General features: G+C 44.1%; 2 protein-coding genes across 2 annotated transcripts; one reads left to right on the top strand and one right to left on the bottom strand.

Annotated features, from left to right (window-relative positions):
- Positions 1-212: 212 nt before the first annotated feature.
- ptpn23a (protein tyrosine phosphatase, non-receptor type 23, a) lies at positions 213-15,167 on the bottom strand. Its single transcript, XM_041044507.1, has 24 exons — positions 14,961-15,167; positions 12,979-13,053; positions 12,534-12,661; positions 12,017-12,093; positions 11,674-11,723; positions 11,462-11,593; positions 11,302-11,382; positions 11,074-11,205; positions 10,914-10,961; positions 10,593-10,649; positions 10,410-10,468; positions 10,209-10,288; positions 9,429-9,543; positions 9,246-9,311; positions 8,749-8,894; positions 8,283-8,600; positions 7,779-7,933; positions 7,351-7,682; positions 4,685-7,226; positions 4,169-4,353; positions 3,925-4,029; positions 2,776-2,914; positions 2,151-2,264; positions 213-1,579 (listed from the first exon to the last, which is right to left on the bottom strand). The coding sequence occupies exons 1-24, from the start codon at positions 15,042-15,044 to the stop codon at positions 989-991; spliced, it is 5,811 nt and encodes a 1,936-aa protein (XP_040900441.1). The 5' UTR covers positions 15,045-15,167; the 3' UTR covers positions 213-988.
- Positions 15,168-17,239: 2,072 nt separating this feature from the next.
- On the top strand, positions 17,240-23,399 carry LOC121185518 (GA-binding protein subunit beta-2-like). The gene is made up of 5 exons (XM_041043731.1): positions 17,240-17,354; positions 19,208-19,375; positions 20,114-20,296; positions 22,525-22,634; positions 23,210-23,399. The coding sequence occupies exons 3-5, from the start codon at positions 20,150-20,152 to the stop codon at positions 23,397-23,399; spliced, it is 447 nt and encodes a 148-aa protein (XP_040899665.1). The 5' UTR covers positions 17,240-17,354; positions 19,208-19,375; positions 20,114-20,149.
- The last annotated feature ends 999 nt before the right edge of the window (positions 23,400-24,398 follow it).

Here is a 24,398-nt window from a genome sequence, read left to right as displayed (position 1 = left end):
CTAACTCTGCACCAGAAAGCAAATTAAGGCTTTTTCCAAAATGTCCAACTATTCCTTAAAGGAGGGAGGGAGGGTTTGTGTGGCAATTTCAACTGAATCTTTGCTTCTTGTGAATGTTTTGGTTCATCACATATGGACTAGGCCTTGCAACAGACTGTATCCAGCAATACTTTGTCAGGTAATGAAAATGGTACTAGTTTTCAAATAAAGAGGCTTTGATACCACACAGTTGTCTGTCTACTGGATTTATTTTATATTTTTACAATAATGAAAGATTAGTGACATTTTTCTTTTTGGAATAATCTAACTTTATTTAAGATATTTACAGTGTTACAGACGAAGAAAAATAATCAACTTGTTAAGACGTGCTGATTTGTATGCTTCTCTGTGTTACCATGATGGCTGAGCTACACGCACTGATTGAATTGACGGGGTGTTGTGTCTTAAAAATAGCTCTGGTTTGCCTTCAGCTCCATGCATCCGTTATTCCAGTCATTTAAAACGATCACAGACCAACGCAGAAAGGAGCAGTCAAACACCGTCACATCCCGGTGATGCCTTGACGAGGCTATGATAATGGAGTGCATGCTGGGGATTTTTTATTTGGGCCCAGATCTGGTGCTGGAAGTGCAGAACAGGTTCCATCCATCACAGACATATAAAGAAAAGCAGCAAAGAACGACAGAAGGAATGAACGGATACAGACGAGTGCATAGTGATCTGGTCCCAGAAGCCACCAGGGATGGAAGGAGAAGCAAGTGTGTTTGTGTTTCGGGTATCACACCCCTAAAGTAGTGGAAATAGACCCAACTTCAAAACTGAACCCCTACCGTTTGCCACCAGGCACATCTTGGTAATCAACACAGCTAACATGTCTCCAACACTCCCAGGATTCAGTGAGTTTTTCTTAAAAGCAGGATTAGAGCTACAGGCCTCCTGTGATGCCTGGTGGTAGAGTGAGAGAAAGGCAGCGATCTGTGGACTCATCTCAGCGCTTGTTGAGGCTCCAGAGGGGGTCCAGGCTACTGAGCGGGTCATCACCTTCGTCCCCTCGAGTCCCGTGGAGACCCTGACCCTCTGCCGGCTGCAGGAAGCTCTGCTTGGTCACCCGCTGCTTCCCCCGGCCTCCACCCTCCATGGAGAAGGCCTCGGGCGTCAGCGAGGCCAGAAGCTGCAGCGATGAGGGAGCCGGAGCAGAGGAAGCAGGAGGTGGGCTGACGCTGGGCACAGCGTCTGGGACTGGCTGGTGGTTGGCTGCTGGGGGGCAGGGGGAGACAGCATCCAGGCCATTGGGTGGAGGTGGAGAGTGGGCAGGGGAGGAGAGAGGAGGGCTGAAGGAGGAGGGGGGCTGAGCATCTGCAGGGGCACAGGGGTCCTGGAACGACTGGATGTCACCTAGCGAGTCGAGGCCAGGTAAGATGGTGTCAACCTGCTCCTCCAGGCCAAACGAGGCCTCCATGGCTGGGTCTGTGGCGCTGGGTGGCCGGACACTGAGCTTGGCGATGGTGGCTTGGATGGAGCTGATGGGCATGTCACCACCAAGGACGATATCCTGCTGGGACTCTTGTCTCAAGTAAGGCTGCAGAGAGACGGTTCAGAGAAGAGAGAAATGTTTAGAGGGAAAAAAAGAGGAGAGACTCTGGGAAATTAAAAAGCCTCTAACTACTGAAGTCACAGAAGTACCTCGTCTGACCAGAACTCGTAGAATTCCTTTGGAACAATCAGGTGAGCAAAATGAAAGCAAATACAACATTAAAGCTCAGATGAAAATGACGAGGCTGGTGCTACCAAGGAGCAAGATTCAAAATCTACACTAGAGGAACAATAATTCTACTTCCTCCTTTTTTTTTTAACATCAGTGTAAATGTGATGGATCTTTGGAGTCTGGACTGTTGGTGGGACAAAATGAGAGACTTGAACATGTCCCCTTGAGGAGTTTTCACAATTCATGGGCAAAACAATTCATAGAATAAATGTCAAAATCATCACTAAGACTCAGTAATGAAATCAACGGTGACTGACAACGTGCATGTCCAGACCAGCGTGTTGCATCTGATCTGGACATGCGGTTAATCCCCGAACTCCACAACACAAACTGTTTTACTGTCAAGAGCACCAGGACAGAGCTCTGGACAAGAAACGTGACAAACCTTTGTGGCTGCAGAGTTGGTGTTCTTGCTGCAGGTGGCAGTAGTGATGCCGTGGCGCTGTAGGACGTACTCAGCGTGCTTCAACACAGCCTCGTAGCAGAACTTCAGGTGGAGCTGCAGACAAGACAGAGAGAAGGATGTTAATATGAAGCTTCTATTATCTGAAAATCGATTCATCCTGTTTAGCTACTACACTGTAAACACGGCATGTGTTTCATGTTGTTTTTTATCTGTCATGTAAATTTTATGTGTGTGTGTGCTATTTGTACAACAAGACAACCACAGAAGAAAAGAATGTCTCAGGTTTCAGGGAGACTGGGTTTAAGCAGGATTTATGTGTGCAGCTGTATTATCAGCACAAATCACAACCTGGAGCTGCAGATGCTGCAGACACCTTATTAACACTTTTTCACCAAAATTACTATTCTTATCATGTGGGAATTAGTATGGCCAAGATACCTTGGGGAAAAAAAACTTTTAAGTAGACAGGAAGTGCAAAACTCTGTCTACTGGCACCACGCTCAATTAAGTCTGGATTATGAAACCCTCAACATTCAAACAATTATCATTTGCTGCCACCTGGAGTCATAATGTGAAAAGCTGCCTAATGTAGTTTTAAACTGACCTTCTCCTGGAGCATGTTCTTCCTCTGCTGTCTCATCTTCTTCACCAGCAGTGGGAGATCTGGGATCCCGTTTCCTGCCTCCAGCTCCTGCAGAGCCGCATACAGCAGACAGAAGGCGCCGGTGCGGCCGACGCCTGAGCTGAGGCAGAAAAGGCACAGGCTGATTAACCACACTTTTCTCATAAAGGAAGAAAACCTAACAAAAAATGCTGCTGCACTGAAATTTTGCGTCTGCAGTGATCAAATGATAATTAGGAAAACTGGAAAACTACATCTTCATGTCCTGCAACAATAAAACCAGCCTGATTTGGTCTGATTATTAAAAAAGCTTGTGGAAAGTGAAAATGTTCAGAAAACTGGAAACTTCCTTTCTGCGAGAGGGTAAGATTTTCGGTATGCTGTCTTCATTATTTTTGTGTTTACATTTTTTTCTGGATGAAATCGTCTGTGAGACTGTATAAGAAAGAAATTTCTCTTTGTAAAACAGTGTTTAAGTTTAAATCTTCAAAACCACCACTAGTTACTTCTGTGAGAGGTTCATGAGTTTTTTGGGGAAAATGAAACATTTCCTGGTTGAGACCAGTTGGCTGAGGGACTCATACTGAAGGATCAGCAGCAGCCTCATCACTCATGATTGTACATTTTCTGACTGGAATAATTTCTAGTGACTCACAGTAAAACCAGACTTTTAACTATTTTGCTAGCAGCTGCTCATAATCTTTTCAAAGACCCCTCTGGGTCCCTGCACCCTACTTTTGAGATTTACCACCAGAGCTTAGGGGCCCATTTGACCGTATTTTCAACATGAGATGATGATTTTTTTTCTCTTTCATTTTAACAGAAATGAAGAAAAAAACATACATGCCTGAGCCCTGTGGGATTCTTATATTTATCTGCTTTTTCCAGGAAACATTTATCTGAAAACTTCACACTCACACCATTTGCAATCTGCCTGTCAATTGTGCTCTTAAATGGTTCTTGTGAAAGCACCAGCACCGATCCCTCACAGAGACAGGACACAAATTTACTCATAAATCCCAGAATTCAGCAGTTGCTCATAAAGAAGCTTGCAGAATAAACTGCACTGCTACTTCTGAGTTATACATCATTGGGCTGCAGACTGGTGTTAACCTCTGCAAACACACTCACCTGCAGTGCACCACAACAGGTGTGTGTAAGGGCCTCTGGTGGAAGTAGTGTCCATGAACCTCCTGGATGAATCGCAGCAGGTTGCTCTTGCTGTCAGGAAGACCCCTGATGAGAAATATAAAGAACTGATGAGTCTTCAGTGTGAAAGACACTTAAACTTCTTCAAACTCTCCACGTGATCACAATCATTTGTTACTTTTACAGGAATGAGTTTATATTTTGAGTAAAAAGAAAAATGACTCACAGCTCCGGCCAGGAGGTGAACTGCAGATGGACGACAGTGCGCTTAAGGCTTTGGTCGCGGTACTGCAGGCTGATCATGCGCTCCACGTGTGTCGGTGTAGTCTTCTGCGTGGTTAGGCTGAGTGTGATTGGTCCCTGAGAGAGCTGTTGGCCGCGCTCTGTTGGGAAGTAGCGCAGAACTTTTCCCTAGGAGAAAAAGAGAAGACAATGTTAGAAACACAGATGGTAACAAGAGAACAGGTAAATATATCTATAGGAAACACAACTTGATAAAAACTAACTGGTTATCAGTGTGCAAATCCTCATGAACACCAAACCATTTTCAGTAAATTTAATTTAATTTTTTTCTGTATAATATTTTTTTCATCAATAAGATTAGAGATGATGTGTATCCAAGAAATATGTATGAAAAGACATAATTAACATAAATCAGTTTTAAATGTAGATGTAGGTTCATACCACATGTTGTTATAACTTCAGTGTTAAATCAGTGTGCAAACTAAATTAAACTCACTACCTTTTCCAGCTCCTGCTCTGAAACCAGCATGACGATCAGTGACACCTTCTGTTCATACACCATCAGCCAGAAGTCTGCTGCTGTGCCGGTGAGTGGAGCCTGAGTGGCAATAAGGCGTGGGCAGTATGGAGACAAGTCTTCCATGTAGCTGGCGTTGATGTAGTCATCTTTGCCTGATTGCAGCACCACACGGTTGATGTCATAGGGCATGACATCCTGGTGACGGTTCTTCATGGTGTAGCAGCGTGCGATGGCGATGGAGAGCTGGCGGGCGTCTTTCTCCTGCTGGTCCTGAAGCTCCTTCCAGCGGGCGTCGAGCACTGATAGACCACCCTCAGTCTCCGAGGGGTGCTCCAGGGAATCTACTTGGGCTCTATAACGTTCCAGTTCACTATGAAGCCGGGCGACACGCTCTGGAGCTTGGTATGGGTCACCCTGGATCAGGAGAACTCCCTGGGAGCTCTTCTTCCGACGCTCCCCATCCTGTGGATCAGCTTTAGTGGGCTGGAGGACATTGGTGGGAGCCTTGGTGCCTCCAGGTTGACTCTCTGGGCTCGAGGAGAGGAGGTCATCTGTGCTTGAGTTCTGGCGTTGAAACAGCGACGTGGAGGGAGAGACAGCAGAGGGAGAAGGAAGAGTGGGTGGGGCAGTGCCTCCAGGGGTGGGGGCTGGTGTGGGTCTCTGCTGGGCGTTCAGACCCAGCGAGGCAGGACCTGGAGAGGGAGCTGGTGAGGGAGAAGGGGAAGCGGATGGGGGGACAGTGTTGGGTGGTTGTGCTGCTGAAGGTCCTCCAGGTGAGGGCTGGATCATGTGCTGAGCAGGGGGAACATGAAGGCCATGTGGGCCCATGGCAGTGGGTTGCTGTGGGGCACTTGAAGGTACATTAGGTCCTGGAGCAGAAGGGTACATACTAGAAGGCTGTGGATGGGTCATGGTAAGAGGGGCCTGAGGTTGTTGGGGAGCTGCAGGCTGTGGTGCCAGGGGCTGCTGAGGCATCATTGGAGCCCCTCCTGGGTAGCACACTCCCCCAGAATGAGGGGGCTGAGCCTGGGGTTGGCTGGGCATTCCCATGGGCTGCTGGGGCATGTTTGGTATAGGAGGCTGTCCAGGGTGGGGGTGATGCTGTTGGGGTAGTGCACTGGGGGGCATTTGGGGCAAAGGGCCCCTTGGCAGGTGGACCTGAGGACCAGGGACCATATGAGGTTGTGAGGAAGGAGGCCCCTGTGGGTGCAGGGTAGGGTGAATGGGCTGGCTAGTGGGGGGCATGTAGTTCTGTGAGACTGGTGGCATTGGCTGACTTGTGGGGGGCATCTGTGGTCTGGGTCCACCTGGTATCTGCATCTGTGGGTGGGGTGGAATCTGCTGGGCACTGGGGGGCATTGAGATTTGTTGCTGTTGTGGCAGCATGTGTTGGTGAGGGAGTCCAGGGGGCATCTGTTGGTTGGGATGGGGCGGGTAGGGCTGAGATACAGGGGCTGCTGGCTGAGAAGTTGGGGGTATTTGTGGGTGTGCAGTTTGAGGTGGAATCTGGGCCTGAGGCAGCCTTGGCATGGAGCCTGGCATCATCTGAGGGTGCTGCTGGGGTACAAAGCCCTGTGGAGTCTGATAGCCCTGGGGAATCTGAGGGTGAGGCTGAAAGCCGTTTTGTTGACGTGGCTGCAGCTGACCTGGGAATGCCTGCTGGTACTGGGGAGGAAGACCATGCTGCGGGGGCATATATCCATGTGGGTAGGCTTGCTGGGTCTGGAGAGAAGACGGAGGACCAGGAATAGCCCTTGGTCCAGGCTGGTACCCCTGAGGCAGTGGCTGCCCAATGGTCTGGGGGTACTGCTGTGGATGCTTCTGCTGCTGTGGTTGGGGTACAGCAGTTTGGCCTGGGCGTTGAATGGGCATCCCTGGTTGGGGCACAAACTGTGGATAGGCCCCCATCTGTGGGGGTACAGTGTAGCCAGCAGACGCTGCAGGTGGGCCAGGCTGGTGTGGTGTAGGGGCGTAGCTGGGAATAGGGGCCTGAATGCTGTCCACAGTGGTGGTCGTGGGCCGAACTGGTGTAGGGGCAACAGGGCCAGGTTGGGGAGCTTGAGGAGGGGGTGGCCGATAACCTGTTGCCTGGCCTGGCATTTGTGGAGTGATCTGAGGAGGGGGCCCATGTGGTAGGGCTCCCTGTGTTCCCAGAGCCCCTGATGTAGGAAACTGAGCAATCCGTGCTAAAAGTTCTGGAGGTGGCAGGTTGGCCGGGAAGCGAGGAAGACCAGCAGCTGGAGCACCAGACCAAGGCAGAGAGCTGCTGCCACCCAGGTTAGCACCAGGGGGGAGGAAAGCTTCAGGACGGGGCAGACGAGTGGTGGGGAGGGAAGGAATGTCAGGGGGAAGGCTGCGCAGCTCCTCAGGTAGGTCACCCCCCAAGGCCAAGATGGCTGCACTGAGCTGGGCCAACTCTGGGTCCTCCATGCTGGAGCAGGCAGAGTCGGTATCTGGAGCCTTTGGCTTCAGGGTGGGCTTAGCTGCTGTAGGTCGTGCCGGGGGCTTTTTCTGGGTCTCTCTGAGGAAGAGACAAACAATAAAGAGAAGGAGAGAACAGCATGAAAAGGTTTGCTGTATTTCAGATTTCAAAACAAGAGTCCCACTCCCATTATTGAAATTTTATTGGGTCAATGCCCCCTTACTTTTCCAGGATGGGCTTCCTCTCCTCCACCCTCGTTTGACACAGAGCCTTCGCTCTCTCCAGAAGACGGGACGCTTTGGCCTCAAGGTCATCGTAGAACTCCTTACCCTCCTGTGACTTCTTCATCAGGTCCTCGTAGGCTTCGTACGAGCCCACGAGTCCCTGGACAGTGCTGTTCCACTGCTGCTCAGTCTGGCTCAGGCTCTTGCGAACCGAGGCGTACTGGACATTAGCCTCTGTCAGGGCCTTCAGGATGTTCTCCTGAGCTGCCAAGTTCTGGTCAATATACACCTTCACCTGTTCGTACTTCTTCAGCTGGTCTTCAAATATACGCTGGAAGGACACAGGTTCGTTGGATATCTCGTATATATTGCTTAAAAACGACTACTCAAGTTACAACCCCCCTCCGTTCTGTGTGGACTTACATACCTTCATGTCAGCCCTTTCTGTGGTGACGAGGGTGGCGGTGATGTCGTCCTGCTGGATTAGGTCGCGGAGCTGTTTCTCCAAAGAGCATCTCTGCTCCCTCATTTCGTGCACTTTCCCCAGGATCCGCTTCATGCACTGCAGCCCTGCTACTTCCTCTGAGTACATATAAACACACACACAGAGTTACATTAAAAATGTATAACACGATGAGATCAAATTCAGCATGACTGATAAATCCTCTCACTCATCCCTATTGCTCTGCTTTGTTGTTATTTTTTAATGCTTTATAACACACTTCTGTATTTGTGGAAGCCTGTTTTTAAAGTCACCAAAATATTCAAAACATTCATGTGATGAGCTACAGACAATATTGTACAAATTTTCAGTATGTCATTGTACTTTACACCAATGGAAACTTGCCAGAGTTTTATGGAGCAGGAAACTCATTTTCAGAGTTTTATCAAGCCTTAAAATCTTTCATTCACTCATCAAACACACCCTCACCTTCACTGAGCTGGGGCCGGGGCAGGGCCTCTCTCAGACTTTCTAGCGGGCCCCCCAGCAGACGCAGGTTGCTGATGTGTAGGTTCATGGCCCGGTGGAGCTCCGTGTTGGTGAAACTGGCCTTCTCGTGGGCCTCCATGTACTTCTCCAGGTCCCTGCGGATCTCAGCCAGAGCTTGGCCCTGTGCTGATGGGTGCACCTCCCCTGCAGCGGGGCCGCCAATTTCCTGGAGGGCTCGCTCGCCGGCCTCATCCGCCTCTAGGACGTCTCTGATCTCCTTCAGTGAAGACTCCACATCAGTGAAGACGCCTGAGAGCACTGCACAGGTAAGAATATGATTATTTACACAGAAGCAAACAGCAATGTGCCACATAGAAAACACAAATAATAAAAAATATATAAAACTAATACTCTGAATGAGTTTATACAACAGCTTGTGGCAGGAACTGAGGCATGCACAGCTTACCCTGCATGGACTGGATGAGACTCTTGACGGTGTCGGGTCGGACACTGAGTGCAGCACATTTCTCCATCAAGACCGGAGGGATGTGACTGTACATGTCCAGGTTGTCCACCGACTCCGGCTCCAAGCCCAGAGAGTCCATGAACTGCCTGCAGGAGGAGATGAAACCAGTCATCTCAAACTGGGTGCAGGGTCCAGTAAAATAAAAATGTATTCCTATCAGTACTGTACTGTAAACTGTATTAAATATTTAATATAATATTTAATAATTTATTTATTATAATAATATTTAAGTTCGTCTGAGTTTGACCTTACCGAGATCCCAATAAATTACTGTCTCACATTCACTAGAACTTTTTACATATCATAATTATCAGTAAACTCATTTAAAAATGTCAGATTCCTCACAATTTTAAATATACAATTTATTGTAAAGTAACAGAAAAGTGCCATGAATTTTAGCTCAGCTTTTTTAAAGCTGCAAACACTCATGTACTCACTCTAGTGTTTCATTCTTGCTTTCTATCTTGGCCATGATGTCCCTCAGCAACTTGGCCTTCTCCTCACTGGTAAAACAGAAACATAATAACCACAGACATTAATAAGCTATCTTTATGCATGAAAGGCCGACGGAACACACAAACCTGTTTAATGTGAACTTAGCATCCACTGAAGGTGCCTACCTGTACAGAGAGGAGGCTTCATGGGCAGCCATTGGCACCAACTTGGCAAACAGGTCTGGTCCAGTAACACTGGGGTCAGTGGGGTTGACTGGTAGAGCTTTAACCAGTGGTGCACCTAGAAGGGCACAGAGTTGGTGGTTTTACTGGCACAGTAACACATAAGCTTGAGTTTGTGAATATAATTACACAGATCAACAGACAAGGAGAGATCACAGTCAATAACATGCAAAAAGAAAGAGCTTTTGTGGTTTGTTTGTGGCATAGCATGCAGCCAGTTTGTGCCACATAGTATTTTGGTTGCGAGGTCACCCAGTAATCAGAAGCAATCAATTCATGCTGAGGGCTGAAGCGATAAGTCGACTGACTAATATTCTACAACAATTTTCATAATCAATTATTTATTTTATTTTTCAGAAAAAAAGAAAAAAATCTAAATTAACAGCCTCCAGTGTCTTAAATGTGAATGTTACCTGGTTTCCTTAGTCTTTTATCATATTAAGCTGAATACCTTTGAGATCTGAATTGTTGTTTGGACACAACAAATCATTTGAAAATGTCAGCTTGGGCTTTAGGAATTTATGATTTGCATTTTTCAGCATTCAGGCATTTTATAGTCGAAATCAATGTCCTATTATTCAAGAAAATAATTAGTGAACCCACAGTTAAACACAGCAGAGGACACACAAACGGCTTCTACATGCAAATGCAACTTTGCATGAACACAGCGATCAAAGTCATGTGTGAATGCAGTAAAGTGAACAAACAGAAGCTTCCTGTTACCTTTGACTGAGGCCAGAGTCTCCAGAGAAGGAACCGTCTCATGATAGATGAAGTCATTGTCCTTTTTAGCTGAATTAAACCTGGAGGTGAACGTTAAAAAAAAACACTTTCACATACATTTCAATAGGGTTTGAGCACCATAAGTCATCTGTGAAACTCCATGAAAATACCAACAACTGTGACACAAGACTTATTGCTCACTTTCCCCCGATAACATCCATGGTGAATCTCAGTGCCTCTTGCACGCTGTCAGGTTGACCCTGGTTGGACAAGAAAAAGGAGAATTTAGTTTATAAAACAAGTGGAGCACACACACCAGGACAGATTACAGTGGCCTACAAAATGATCGTATCGTGTGTTGCTGGGAAGTAAGTGCTATTCTACCTTGGCCAGTTTGATGGCTTCACTCAGTTTATCCAAGGAGCTCTGCAGGTACGCCAACTGTTGGAAACAGAAAATCCAAATTTGAGTGGGAAGAGAAAGAAATACATGAGAGGGGAAAACTGGACTGAGGCAGAAAAGGAGAAAATTTATTTATATTTGAGACATTTAGCTGAAGGAAAAGCAGTTTCATATAACTACAACAGTAAATTCAGGAAACCCCTGTGCATGGGCATTTGTGTTACTAACTGCATCCACACCTATCCAGATCCACAGCTCCCTGACATCTGATGTAAAAAATCTGCATGTGAATTGTGGACCTACCCGCTCTCCGTACTTCTGCTGCTCCTCAGCCTGTTTTCCCATATGAAGCTGTGGAGAGAAAACCAAGACTGAGATAAAAGTAATCAAATGCAACACATTCATACATGCACTGAATTACCACACATACACAACCAATCTCCCTCTCTCCAATTAGACTTACATGTGCAATAGCAGCAAAGTAGTAGATCTTCATCTGAACCAGTTTCTTCCAGTCCTTCTGGATTTTTCCCAGCATGGAGGCCGTCTCCGAGTTCTCCAGGGCCCTGCAGGCCTCTTTGTAGTAATCCACCACCTGTAACACCACAGCCACAGTTATTATCCCCTAATATTTTAAATATTGATTGATATGTTATTAAATGTATTGGACATTTAATGGTAAGACACTGACCTGAGCACTGATGCGGGCAACCAGGAAACTCTTCCTGTTGTCCAACATGGACTTCTCCAGAAGACACTCCTGAGCCTGACCCTAAAAAGCAGACACAGACTGATGAGACATTTTTCTCTGAGTGTGTGTGTGTGTGTGTATTTACATATGTGCAACATACCAGCATAAGGTTGATGTTGAGGTTAAGGATCTGGTGGCTCATATCCACACTGAAGTTATGACTGAAATTGTCTCTCAGGTAGGAGAAAGCCCCAGCGGAGCACTGGAAGTGGGTACATGACACCTTCATCCCCTGGACACAAAACAGAGAGTCAGTGGGACTGTGTGGACATACACGTTCATGTTTGTTTTGTGTGTGTATGTGTGTCTTACCTCCTCAGACACCCTGTTATCCATGGCTCCCAACATGGAGTGCAGGGCCCCTACAGAGAATCCAGAGATTGGTTCAGTGAGGTCGATCACATGCAGCAAGTTTTCAGGTTGATCTTAAAACAATACTGACATGCACATATATGTACATTCAAGGGGTTACTGGCCACTTTAATCGTTACTTTAAGTTATGATGTAAGCATGTAATTTTTTTTTTTTTAGTTTCATTTAAAAATGAGATAACTTGAACTGGAAATGTGAAATCTGTGGTAAATTAGTTTAGCTGCTTTAGTGAGAGTTGTCCAGTTTAAAAAAAAGACAAAGTGCTCAACGTGACTTAACTCACCAAGATTGTAGAGGATGCAGGCTTGCTCATAGCTGATGTCATCGTGGGTGACTGTTTTTCCAGAGAAAATTTCAGTCCTGCACAAAAACAAAAATCAAAAGGGCATATTACAGAGTATCTGATTAAAATGGATGATTAAAAAAATACATATATATATCTCTACTGTATCAGTCGGGTCACACTCTGTACAAGAGGTTGGGAACCAACATGAAGACCGTAAAATATGAATTTGCTGCTACAAAACAGAAATTAAAAACCAAACTGACACAGTCTTAACAGAGAGTGATCATTAGATATTTTACTGAGTGACATGGTTTTGTAAAATGTTCCTATTATTTTGTCCACCTCTGCACATTAAGATTTGGGGCAGTGAACTCATATTTTTATCCAGAGCAAACTGTTACATCAGCTGTAACTCTATAATAAGCTCTAGACCTCTGGAGTGCAGGCATACAATAGTTCAGACCGCAGGAGGATGGGTATGTATGAAAGCTCAGTACTGTGTGTGTGTCAGTACCATGAGATGGGTACAGCAGCCTCCTGGCTTGCTCCCATGGGTATTCGGCTCTGGAGGTAATGCAGCTGGCCGAAGTACTTCCTCAACGTGCTGCATCCCTCGAAATCCCTCGTCACATTCACTGCGCTCTGTGAAACAGACACAAACTCTGTGTTTCTTCTGTGTGTAATCAGCTGCTCTTTGCCTCTGCAGCTACAGAAAAAAGAGTTTAAGATCCTTGTTTCATGAGTAGCAGTTTGTGTCTACATCCTTTTTTATGTGTGGACTAGCAGTTATACACAGGAGTTACTGTTGTATTAAGGGTAATGGTCGACAGTGGAATAAGTTTCACTATATTCACAAGCAGCTTTAAAGGAACCCCATGTAATGATAGACAGCTCAGAGCCACAGAGATCTGACACAAAATATTTCTGTTCAGTTGGACGATGTTTCGGCCAGGGCCTACCTGTCGCAGTGTCTCCAGTTTCTTCAGCTGTTCGTTGTAGTTGTCCGGATTCTCTCCATAGTTCTTCAAGATGAACTAGAGAAGAAGAGACAGAAAGGACAAGTAGGTAAACATGGTGCATTTTCAAAACTAATGTTCCTTTAAAATGTCTTTAAACTGCAGCTAATTAATCATTATGTAAATATTTGGTCCTGAGCAAAAGCCAAGATTTTAGATTCCCTTGCAGGCTCTGGAGTGCTCCCATCATGCTTTTCCAAGACATTCCCTGTCCTCATGAGCCACAGTAATAAGCCACAACCTACTTAATGTAAGGCCAGGAGGCAACCTGCACTGCAGACACACTGATTCTTTTACTACTGCTTCTCTTTCTGTTTTATAATGGACTCATGGAAGCAGGAAGGTCAAAAGGCCACCAGAAAGATGCACAATGACACAGCAGTAACACAGGCATTGTCTCGCTTTGACTTCCACAAGCCAAATATGTGCTATTCTCCAACTAGCACTGTAGTTCAGTCCGTGTTCCAAAATCAGCGTCTCAAACCAGGCAGCGTTCAACCGAGTGTCAGCAGATAGTCCAAGATACGTGATCAGATGTCAGAATACACAAAACAGTCCGAAGCCAAAATACACAATCCACAAGCAAGAACCCACCAAGCAATCGCAATCACAACATATGTGCCTCAGGAAGGAGCTGGAAAATTGGTCACCAAATAAAGATGAGACTGAGTAAAACACATGAATTATCGGAATTTTCTTTCATGTAAATATCAGGTGTGAGCTTGGAAATAGCAGAAATCAGAATGTGTGAAAAGAGTAATGTTTCTGTGCTTTGAAATTCAACAGTCTGACTGTGACAGACGCTTTTAATGTCATTTAGTCCATACATGGCTGTGGCTATTCATCATGTTACATTACATTACCATTACAACATGGCACAAAGTTTTTATACTATGACTATGACTGTTGTAAAAAAAAAAAAATTACTGTTGACAAAACAAGACATCTGAAGACGTCAGCTTGGGCCCTGGGAAATTATGACAGGCACCTTCTTCTGACATTTTATGGAAATGAAACTAGTACATATTAGAGCTTATACTTTTTCTTTACACAGATCAAACACACACATCTGTCCAAGGACAGATTTGAACTGAAAACACTCAACAAAGAATCACAACATCTAAAACATTTCCTCTTGTCTTTTACTTTAATAACTTCCTTGTTTGTACAGGTAACATCTGGTGTTATTGTTCATGTTCACTTTTTTACATTTTATATGTTTGAGTTTGTTTTGATTCTGTATCTCCTAAAACCTGTTTAACAACAGCTTTTACAGATCTGGGTCAGGGAAAAAAAATACTGTAACAGGTGTAATTTGTGTCTTCTTTGTCCAGTACATTACATTTACAGTAAATGTAACTAACAAATAAATAAATGTAATTAAAACGTGGTACTAGTCGAGCTGCTGGTTTTTCTAGTTGACTAGTTAACTGATTCGTTTTCTTTCCTTTGGCAGGGATCTTAAATCTGTGAAGAAGCTGTTGCGTTCAGGTGCATGTGACAATGAGATCACTGTTTATTATTTTCATGTCGGCAGTCTGACTGGGCCCCGAGGAGCCAGGCTCGAAATTTTAACAGTGCGCACTTTTGCCTTCATTGTCGCGAGTTGTTTGGTTAATTTCTAGAGAGTTAGCCACTTGGTCGAGAGCTAATTATTAACTTCGACTTGAGCTTCTATCATATTATTTAGCTAGCAAGAAGCTAACATTAGCAAACAAAAGGCGGTGGTCAGGGGGATTTGCCACAGACAGACCTTGGCTACACGTTCTGGAAAATTCTCCAATCCCGGACAAAAAGTGCCAGCTAACGGCTAGTTTGAACGGTGGCTAACGTTAGCGTCTTGATTGGGTTATCCAGTCGTCCATAATCCCTGTGTGGTTGACTTTCGACCTCAGCCCTGTTGCTCCATTCCCCACCCAGCTCACCTGCCTGACGGACGGGCTGAACTGGAACTCCCCTGCCTCCTTCAGATCCAGCCAGATCATCGGCATCCGGGGCACCGCCTCCATCGCGGCCGACTCTATACGGGGCTGTCAGCCGTTACGATGTCAAAACCACGTCGGTAGTTTTGTGGACGTTAACGGTTTTCCAGAAGATAGCTTTCCTCCCAAACAACTGTGTCATGTATCCATTTACACTTCAACCGGAAGCTGAGAGCGTACGTGACGTAGGCTCCCAATACGTGCCGCGTGGATTTGTGGGAAATGAAGTCGGTGATGCACACAAACGTGGTTTCTATTTCCTTTGAAAAGCAATTTACTTAGATTATATATTTTTATTGCCAAAATAAAATGGATGTACATATTATCTAGTAATCCATATTATTTAGGGAGACACCAAAACTGTAATGTAAACACAGCAAGCTCACTATAATTTTACCCATGAAGTGGGTGAAGCCCCTCAAAAGAGAATATTCTGCTGCCTCTTCTTGTCTTAAATTACAATAAACTGAGTATTTCTGAAGTTTGAGTACTGGTTGGTCAAAACAAACATTGTGAAGGCTTTCCTTTGGACTCTGGGTAATTGTTACCGGCATTACTCTGTTTCCTGAAACCAAACAATCAAACGATTAAACGAGAAAATGATCAACAAATTCAATCGTAATGAAAATAATCATTAGTTGCTTACATGTTGCTTACACATTAATGCAAGAGTAATAATAAAAAAAATTGCACTGAGTACTTGCACAATCATTTAGTATTTTTTCCCGATTATATTTATACAGTTTTACTCACCAAATATCTTCAACATGGGCCTTTTGTTTGAAACAGAGTATTGGTACTTTACTTAATTAATAAAAATAGATACTTCCTCCACCGAAGGCAATTTTGCACAAAATCCTGATCCTCGTTCAGTGTTAGTTTTATTTTGGAAGGTGTAGACGGAATATCCATATTTTAATCTGGTTAACTTTACACTTGTCCTGTCGTCGCCATTGTTTCTGCCAAATAATAAAAACAAATTATATTTTGCTTTCGCGAAGAAGTTATGGCTGTGTAACTGTTACGTAACCTGTAGAGTAAATCAGCGAAATTAACAGATTATAATGTAAGCAATAATAAGGTAAGTAGACCACGATAGAATTAATAATACAAGAAATATATTGTTTTTATAGCTAAAAACAGAATTGTAATACGAGCTAAGGAAGAGTAATAATTAACGAGTTAGCTTTCTGTGGTCAGTTCAGATATCAAGTGTGGTGATATTCAGGTTGATGGATGTTATATGATAAATTATAGCCAGAGATGTTGTTTATTAGTAAATAACCGAGCAGAGTTGTCCTCCTGCCTCTGGTCTGTCTGTCTCTGTGTTTGACTAATGGAAACAGCCTATTTACCGTCCATAACTTCCACTGGAACAAACCTAACTTAACGGGACGTAAAGCTATAAAATTATATTTTTAAATAATTTTTTTATTCATGTATTTTATTGAGCTCGAGATGTGATCCGTGTCTTTATATCTACTCTGTCTGACAGAGATGAGTCGTGTGGAGGAGAGATTCTCCAAACGCAGAAATAAAGCACAATATGAAAAGCTTTAATTTCTCTGTGAAACAAATATATTTGCGAGGAGCTGACTGATCTTTCGGTACCTTTATCGTACAAATCAATGAGCACAGCAGGTATGTGGTCGAATTTTCTGGAACACACTTTCTCCAAGTGGTTTTTAAATGGATGATCCATTAAAATTCACTAAATTCAATTTGTACCGTATCTGGTGCCTATTCCTCATGCAATTGCTTATTATTTCCCACTGTAATTACTCATACATTACATTACATTACTTCACTCCAGTGTTTACATTTTATGCTACTTCATATTTCTGCTAGTTAACTACATACTAAAGAGACAGACAGATACCTTAACCTATGATTATCTTATAAAATACAATGAAATGCAAAAGCACCACCAACCAGAGAATTTTTAGCACTTTCACTTGATAAACAATTGACTGATTATCAGAATTGTTGTTGTCTAATTTTCTGTAGATCAACTTACATTTCAGCACCATAGTCTGACAGTTAAAGTCTTTTCAATAAAGTAAAGGAAGATAAGATATTCGTGATATTGGTTTTGAAGCATTGTGCTGTACGGATTTTCTGATGTACAACAATAGTGTTCATGCACACAGTTACGTCAGGTCGTGTTCAATTCGAATATCTCACCCCGCTTGGCCATTCTGTCTCCTCAATTCTCCTCCCTGTCAGCAGATGTCACTGCTGTATTTTGGGCAGCGGCTGCAGGAGGCGGCGCAAACTGGACAGGATAAGGATGTCAGAGACCTGATGGCCAATGGGAGTCCGTTCACCACCGACTGGGTGAGGCTGCTGTGGGTTAATTACAGAGTAATCTTCAGGCTAATCCGTAATGAGATGAGTGTGAACGCTCATCTGTTACCAAGAAACAGAGATTGTCGGCTCTTATATTCATGTTGGACTGTCATAGTGCGGTGCCGTGTGATGATGATGCTGAGGCCTCGTGCCTGAGCAGATAATGAAGGAAAAAACAACACTCAGTTCAACAATGATGGACAAATACTTGTCCATCATTGTTCTGTTCACTGACTAATTGATTAATCAACTTATTGTTTCAGCTGCAGCATTATCCATATTTTACACAGGCGCTCAGTCTAGACACCAGAAGTTGCATCACATCATTTGCACTGATAAACCTCAGTTGCACTGTAATGAGCACAGAGCATTCAGTGTCTATATTTTATGTGCGTGTAATCTGTATTTTTAATAAATTGATTTGGCCTGATGGCCTGATGTAACAAATTAAGTGTTTATATAAAATAATGACCGACAGCTATTTTAAATGATTCATATTTCTTTTAAACATAAAGCCCAGATTTAAAAAAACACAGGCACTTCCTCTGACTCTTATTATCATATCTATATATAACATTCATTTATAATTTACTGCTTACAGGCACACTGTTCACCACTAATGCAGTTTTATTGAATTTTCTCTTCCCCTTGATTCTCCCTAATGCCACCTGCTTTGCCAGTGCAACTACAGATAAGACACTGAAGTGTGTCAGAATGAATCATGTTCAAAGTGGACGTGTGTCTGTAAAAAATGGACATAGAAGAGTAGTTGCAGTGTAATGGGACACAGGATTTAATGGATTTATGCCACATTCTCACGATGTCTGCATTTTAAATTAAGTGAAGAAACAGGAGCTTTCAGCTTTTTAATTTTTTAAAACGACTGCAACCCAGATTACTCATACTTATGAATTCAAGATCAGCCATGAATGATGGCTGATTTTGTTACTGTGTGGGTATAACAGATGATAATTTACATTTCTTTTACCACAGGGTGTCAACATTATGGATTACCTGTCTTGCGTGGCGCAGTGTATGAGGCAGAGGGGGAGACGTTCGAGCCTGTAAACTCCCACATCATGTCCTGTTTGTAGTCACTGAAAACCTGAAGTGAGAAGTTTTTCTTCATCAGTTTGTGTTTACAGTAAATCTGACACGGTGTGAGCACCTCATCAGAGGACACCCAGAGATGTAGAGGTGTTATTTCATGCAGTGACAGGAATTCCTGCAGAAAGCCCTGGAGAGGTTTGGGGCCTAGTTTGACTAAATGTATCTGACAAAGCCGAGTACAACTACTGAGTCAGATACAGTAGGTGTTTACTAGGCAGAGGGGTCTGTCAAAAGATGCTATCAACAGAGGCTGACCAGTACAACGGACTAAAAGTCAGGATGCTGCACCTCTGTCTGTTCTGCCTCAGATGTGACCTTTCTGTTCTTAGTCTGTCTTTAAAGAGTCTCTCAGCTTTATTGAAGTGCAGTCCTGCTCTTTTAAAGCTCTTTGGTATCCACAACCAATTCAGCAGCAACCTAAAATGTCAGAGAAGTTATTGCAGAAGTCAGGGAACTCAATGTGTCATGAATGAAATAGAACATAATGGTAATAATTTCGCCCTCTTCATCAACCACTATCAGTTTAACTGTGGAACCTTTGCTGTGATTAACTCAGCAGCTTCAAGGTACGATTGCGAATAACTGTGCAAATACCAGCCATAGCGTTGTTGGCCCTGTATGAAAAAGTCTCTTAAGTGGAATTTCCTTGGATAAAGCGACAGAAATCCCCGTACAGCTCTAATCACCCCCAGCTTCTCCTTTTCTTACCTCTCACTCTTCTTTTCATCCAGCTGGGCTCATGACCGTTGCATCTCTCTGCTCAGGACAGTCACTGCTCCATCACAGAGGCGCTGCCATGTGCCGGTGTCAGCAGGGACGCCCGAGCCAAGGTGGACGAGACCCCTCTCCACGCGGCCACCTCAGAGGTTCACTCCATCATAGTGGGCGCGCTAGTGAAGGTGAGGAGAGACATCTGATGTATTTATGTCTGTTTTAGTGCAGTTATGGTACAGTATCCTGACAGTATGATGATTACTGTTTTACAAGTTGTCACAATTAATGATTCTGAGTTGTAATTAAATATGATATGGTAAAAAAGTTTACTGATGAAATACAGATCACATCACTGCATAGAAAATCACTGTGATCATTTTACGTGATTTTGCAGTTGCTAAGCTGTGATATACTACATTTACTGTAGTGTGTAGTAAGTAACCAGAACCTGGTAATGACCACATGGCCAAAAGTGTCTAACAATCAAACATTATACTCATCTGTGAATGTTGAACAATTTAGAACATGGGTGCTGGGATTTGCTCTGATTAAGCCAAAGCAGCATTAGTGATATTAGGTGGTAGGTCCTGGCTCACAGTTGGCGTTGGTGTTTATCAGGATGGGGTTAAGGTCAGGCCACAGCCATTTCGAATTGGAAAGATCCAAACACAAGCTGCTGCTACAAAGATCATTGTTGTCTAAAATATCTGTAGATGCTGAAGTGTTAAGAATGTCCTTTAATTTGAAGTAAAGCACCTTGCCCAAACAATGAAGAACAGCCCCAGACGTGTGTCCACATACTTCTGGCTATACATTCATTTCTCATACATGCCAAGTCACTAACATCTCTTTTCATCACTTCCTTCTCTTTCTCTTGCGTTTTTCCTTTCTTTGCCACCGGGCGGCGCCGTGCCTCTGTACAGAACAGTGCCGACATCAACATCAAAGACACGCTGAAGATGACGGCGCTGCACTGGGCGCCTCAGCACGGCCACAGGGAGGTGGCCGAGCTCCTGCTGAGGCACAGCTCAGACGTCCACTGCCTCAACAAGTTCAACAAGACGCCCTTCGACATCGTCATGGATACCAGCAACACTGAGCTGATGGTACTGCTACAGGTGGACGGATGGAGGGTGGGAATGGAGAGAGGCAGAGACATTTCGGGAAAGAAAGACAGGCAGACATTCAGACAGAGTTGAGGAGAGGAAAACAGGAAGGGACAGATGTGAGGAGTCAGACAGGCAGAAAAGAAAGAGAGACAAAGGGGAGAGAGAAAAAATAGATGGGGATTAGAGAAGCGAAAGAGAAAGAGACATGATGGGGAGCAGAAAACGATGAAGGCAGGGAGAGAAAGGAAGAGGAGAAAGCTTAATAAGGGGAAGAGGAAAAGACATAAGGGCAGACAGCTGTAAGGGAGAGGAAGGGTGAGGCATGCAGAGAGGAGGACAGAAAAACAGAGACAAGTCGAGTCAGGTCAGCTCTGTTTCTGTTGCCATCTTCAAGGCATAACACTTCGGTGCAAGGTTATTAAACAAGATAACAGAGCAGAAGACATTCGAAAATGACCGAGCACATTTCAACCAAGGAGGGTAAAAACGAGGATGGCAAGGAGAGAGATGGACAGATAGATGAAGGTGGGGAAGACAAGGAGACATAGATGGATAAATGCGGGGCTTGTGAGAGAAGGGGAGAGAGGGGAAGGAACAGAGAGACTGGCAGAGATGGACAGAGATCGGGGGCAAGTGAAACAGACAGGAGGGGGAAGCAGAACAGGAATGGGGGTGCTGAGGAGATTAACAAAAAGGTGGGATGGAAGGGGAAAAAAGTAAAAAGAGAATAAGAAGACAAAAGTGTGAGATTGCAGACGCAGATGTGTTTGCACGCCCTCCCCTGTGATTTCCAAAATACGTTTGATGTTTTCTAAGTGCGACTAGCAAAGCTCCAGTCGGACTCTCACCGGCGTTGCTATGGTTTCAGTGGCCATGCAGCCTCTCTCTGTCAGACAGCCATGTTGCAAACAGTTCTCACCATAGCACCCGCATTTAGACACCATTTCACGCGAGATGGGATTAGACCTTTTCTTTGAAAACGTAAACAAACCACACTAATAATCAGAATAACAGAACTGTGGTTAAGGATTATGTTGGACACAGTACTGAGCAAAAAATGAGATTATAAAAGGCTCACGTGCTCTCCTACCAAGGCCTTACATAACAGAGGTGTGTGTGGGCCTTCAGGTGCTACGTTGGAGGTTCTAGGTAGCATTAGATAACTTCTCTCCTTGGACAGGACTCTTCAGTCAAACAGGATACAGATAGTAGGGCCTCAAGCAATAGCAGCTGGTTGACCCATGCAGGATGACTGCAAACAGAGGAGCACTGACACATGTTTATGAAACACAAACACCCACATTGGCCATGAATGTTCTCCCGAGGTCAGTGTTCGAGAAGAATGAATCACCGTAGGGACACCATGGTATGTTCACTGCCTGAAATGAACTTACAGCTGTGATCTGGTGAAGTGAAGCACATGAGCTGATAAAATTCTCAGCCAAAATTGAAATTAGGTGCCTTTTATTATAGATGGACTTTTTTTTAGGTTGAAACACAAACATGGAGCTGCAGAAATGTTGACATCCTGTCCATAAAATAACAGTAAAATGACAGTTTTCTCCTTCTGATCAAATCTAAAATATCTCCACAGCTCCCCTCAGCTTCACAGAGCGTTTAAGCGTCTTTCAGCTCAGTATTTTGGTTTTAGGCCCTCAGCTTTACCGTTTTGTTTTGCTCTTGTGGCTCCCACAGTGTTGTTTTCAATAAGGAGTTCTAAAAACTCACTGTGCACTATGCAACCAGCTCCAAACAACAGACAGACAAAGTCTGAGTAGCTGGTGAATATTGTTCAGCATCTAGCTGCTTAAGAGCCAGATGTTTTTCCCAGGTAGTGGTGGTGGAGAGCAAAACAGAACTAAAAGGAAAGAGAATGTTGGACTGGGACTCCCAGTGAATGCTAATGTGGCTTCGTAACTGCTGGAGTGTTCATCATATCAACTTGGAAGGGAGTGTTTTGTGTTAGTGTTGTGTTTACAGCTCGTCTCTGCTGCCCTCAAGTGGCCAAAAAAATCTGTAATTGCAGGTTTAATCACAAACATAAAATTTACTGTTTTGAGTTTGCACAGATTTTTGCAGTAGAAGATTTTACTATTACAGAATTTCTCGTGCATGGCATATTTATTCATTTGAAATCTGCCCACTCTCTGATACTACGGATCAGTTTATAAATAATTTACTTCTACAGAATTCAGTATAATCGCAGCTCCTCCTCCTGTGCACAGGACGGCATGCAGAACCAGGTAAACCTGAACCCAGAGTCCCACTACATCATCCCTGCTGGTGGACTGGTACACCCCCTCAAAACTCATCACCAGAACCAAGACTGCTGCAGGTAGGCAGCACATATGCATGTGTCAGTTGTGTTTAGGTGCAGTGATAAAGCACAGAAATTAAGTGACAGGAAACTATGAATAAACACCAGATGGTAGGGGTGTTACATTCTAATTTGTGCAGGTGAGAAAAAAAGAAACCTCAGGAGACGTACTGTGTTGTCTCAAGGGACGTACAGTATAATCATATCTGACAACAAACAAGAAACACTTGGATGGACACCACAACCAAGGACAGAAACAAAGTCGTGACAACAGGAATAAAAGATACATAAAAAATACCTGAAATAAAGACACTACCATGGTGAATGTGCCAATGTGTTGAATTCAGGGAAGGGGACGAGGAGGGAGGCACATCCAGTGAACCAACGTGTTTCATTTCATTTCATCTTTCTCTTACACCTGTCAGAATAAAACAACAAGCATCAGCTTCTCAGAAACAACAGCATTTAGTGTCGGAACATCAATTTTTCCTTCTTTGTGTATTGTTCGGGCCCGGTTTCATTTTTTACAGCAGCATAATGTTGGAGTCCTTCACGGCTGTTATCTCACAATACAAGTTAACTGTTGTCTTAAGGCAAATCAGGGGACGCCACGGCTGCCGGGTGGTGGGCGTCGGTGGGCAGAGGGTCATCACCATAGTGACGGACCAACACGGCAACCAGCAGCCCTGGGCCAGCAGTTCATCGTCACCCTGCAGGGGCAGCAGAGTGAGTGGGCAGCACGCGGGGGCTCAGTGCTGTGGAATAATGATCACCCTGACCTAACTAAGAGAGAACAGAGATATAGAAATATTTTTGGTTTGGCTCTTGTAAAAAGGAGAAGTGTCAGAAAAAGAGTTCACAAGTTACTTTTACAGAAGTCTCATGCAATGAAATTCAGAAACCAGGGACACTGAGGTGAGCTGCTCACACAAAACCACAGATGTTCCAAATGACAGTCATTTGGGTACAAGTAGTACTCTGGCAGAGATGGACAGGGCGCTCTTCCAAGCAGGGAGGGGAGTGGGTGGTGTAACAGTGGACTGATGAGGAGTCACACAGTGACGCTTTGCATACATGTACTGATAAACAGACGTATAAATACACACAGTGTTACACAAATACACAAGACAATGAAAAATATGTGGTTTGTGTTTGCAGTAGTGGCTTTGTCAGCCGGCACAGTCACAGAGGAGGAGCCCCCACCCACAAGCAAGCGGAAGACAGACCCCACAGCCGTCCACACCAGCCCAGAAGACAAGGTAGGCCATTAGCAGCGCTTGTTTTATTACTTATTAAATGAGTAACCTTATGACAAGTGCAATAACTGTATGTAAGCTGTAGCAGCAGTTATGACTGAAGATATTAAATCTAATCTTACATGATAAAGTTTATTACTTTACAGTTAATTTCAGTCACACTGAACCTTCTATGGACCTTCTAAGGACTTTACTTTTTTTTTTTCTTTTTTTGGGAACATGTCAGCCAACCTCAAACTCCACCTAGTGCTTACTAACGTCTAATTTCTTAAAGGAAAAGAAAAAAACCCCTCCTAATCCAGGACACTGAACATGCTTCTTTTTTTCAGTTTGTTTGTTCAAACTCCTATTTATCTTTTATTTACTCGTGTGTTATTTATGTTGAAGCTTTTAAGTTATTCTCAAGTGTTTTGTGTTTACATTATTTTTCCTGAACAGGAACTTATGACGAGGGCCCTCAGACTGTGATGTGTCACCCGGTAAATGTTCCTCTGTAGAGGAGCACAGTACGGACAAAGATAATCAT

This window comes from Toxotes jaculatrix, chromosome 8, assembly GCF_017976425.1.
Source record: "Toxotes jaculatrix isolate fToxJac2 chromosome 8, fToxJac2.pri, whole genome shotgun sequence".
NCBI classification, from domain to species: domain Eukaryota; kingdom Metazoa; phylum Chordata; class Actinopteri; family Toxotidae; genus Toxotes; species Toxotes jaculatrix.
The sequence above is the reverse complement of the archived record's forward strand: the minus strand, read 5'-3'. Positions and strand labels throughout refer to the sequence as shown.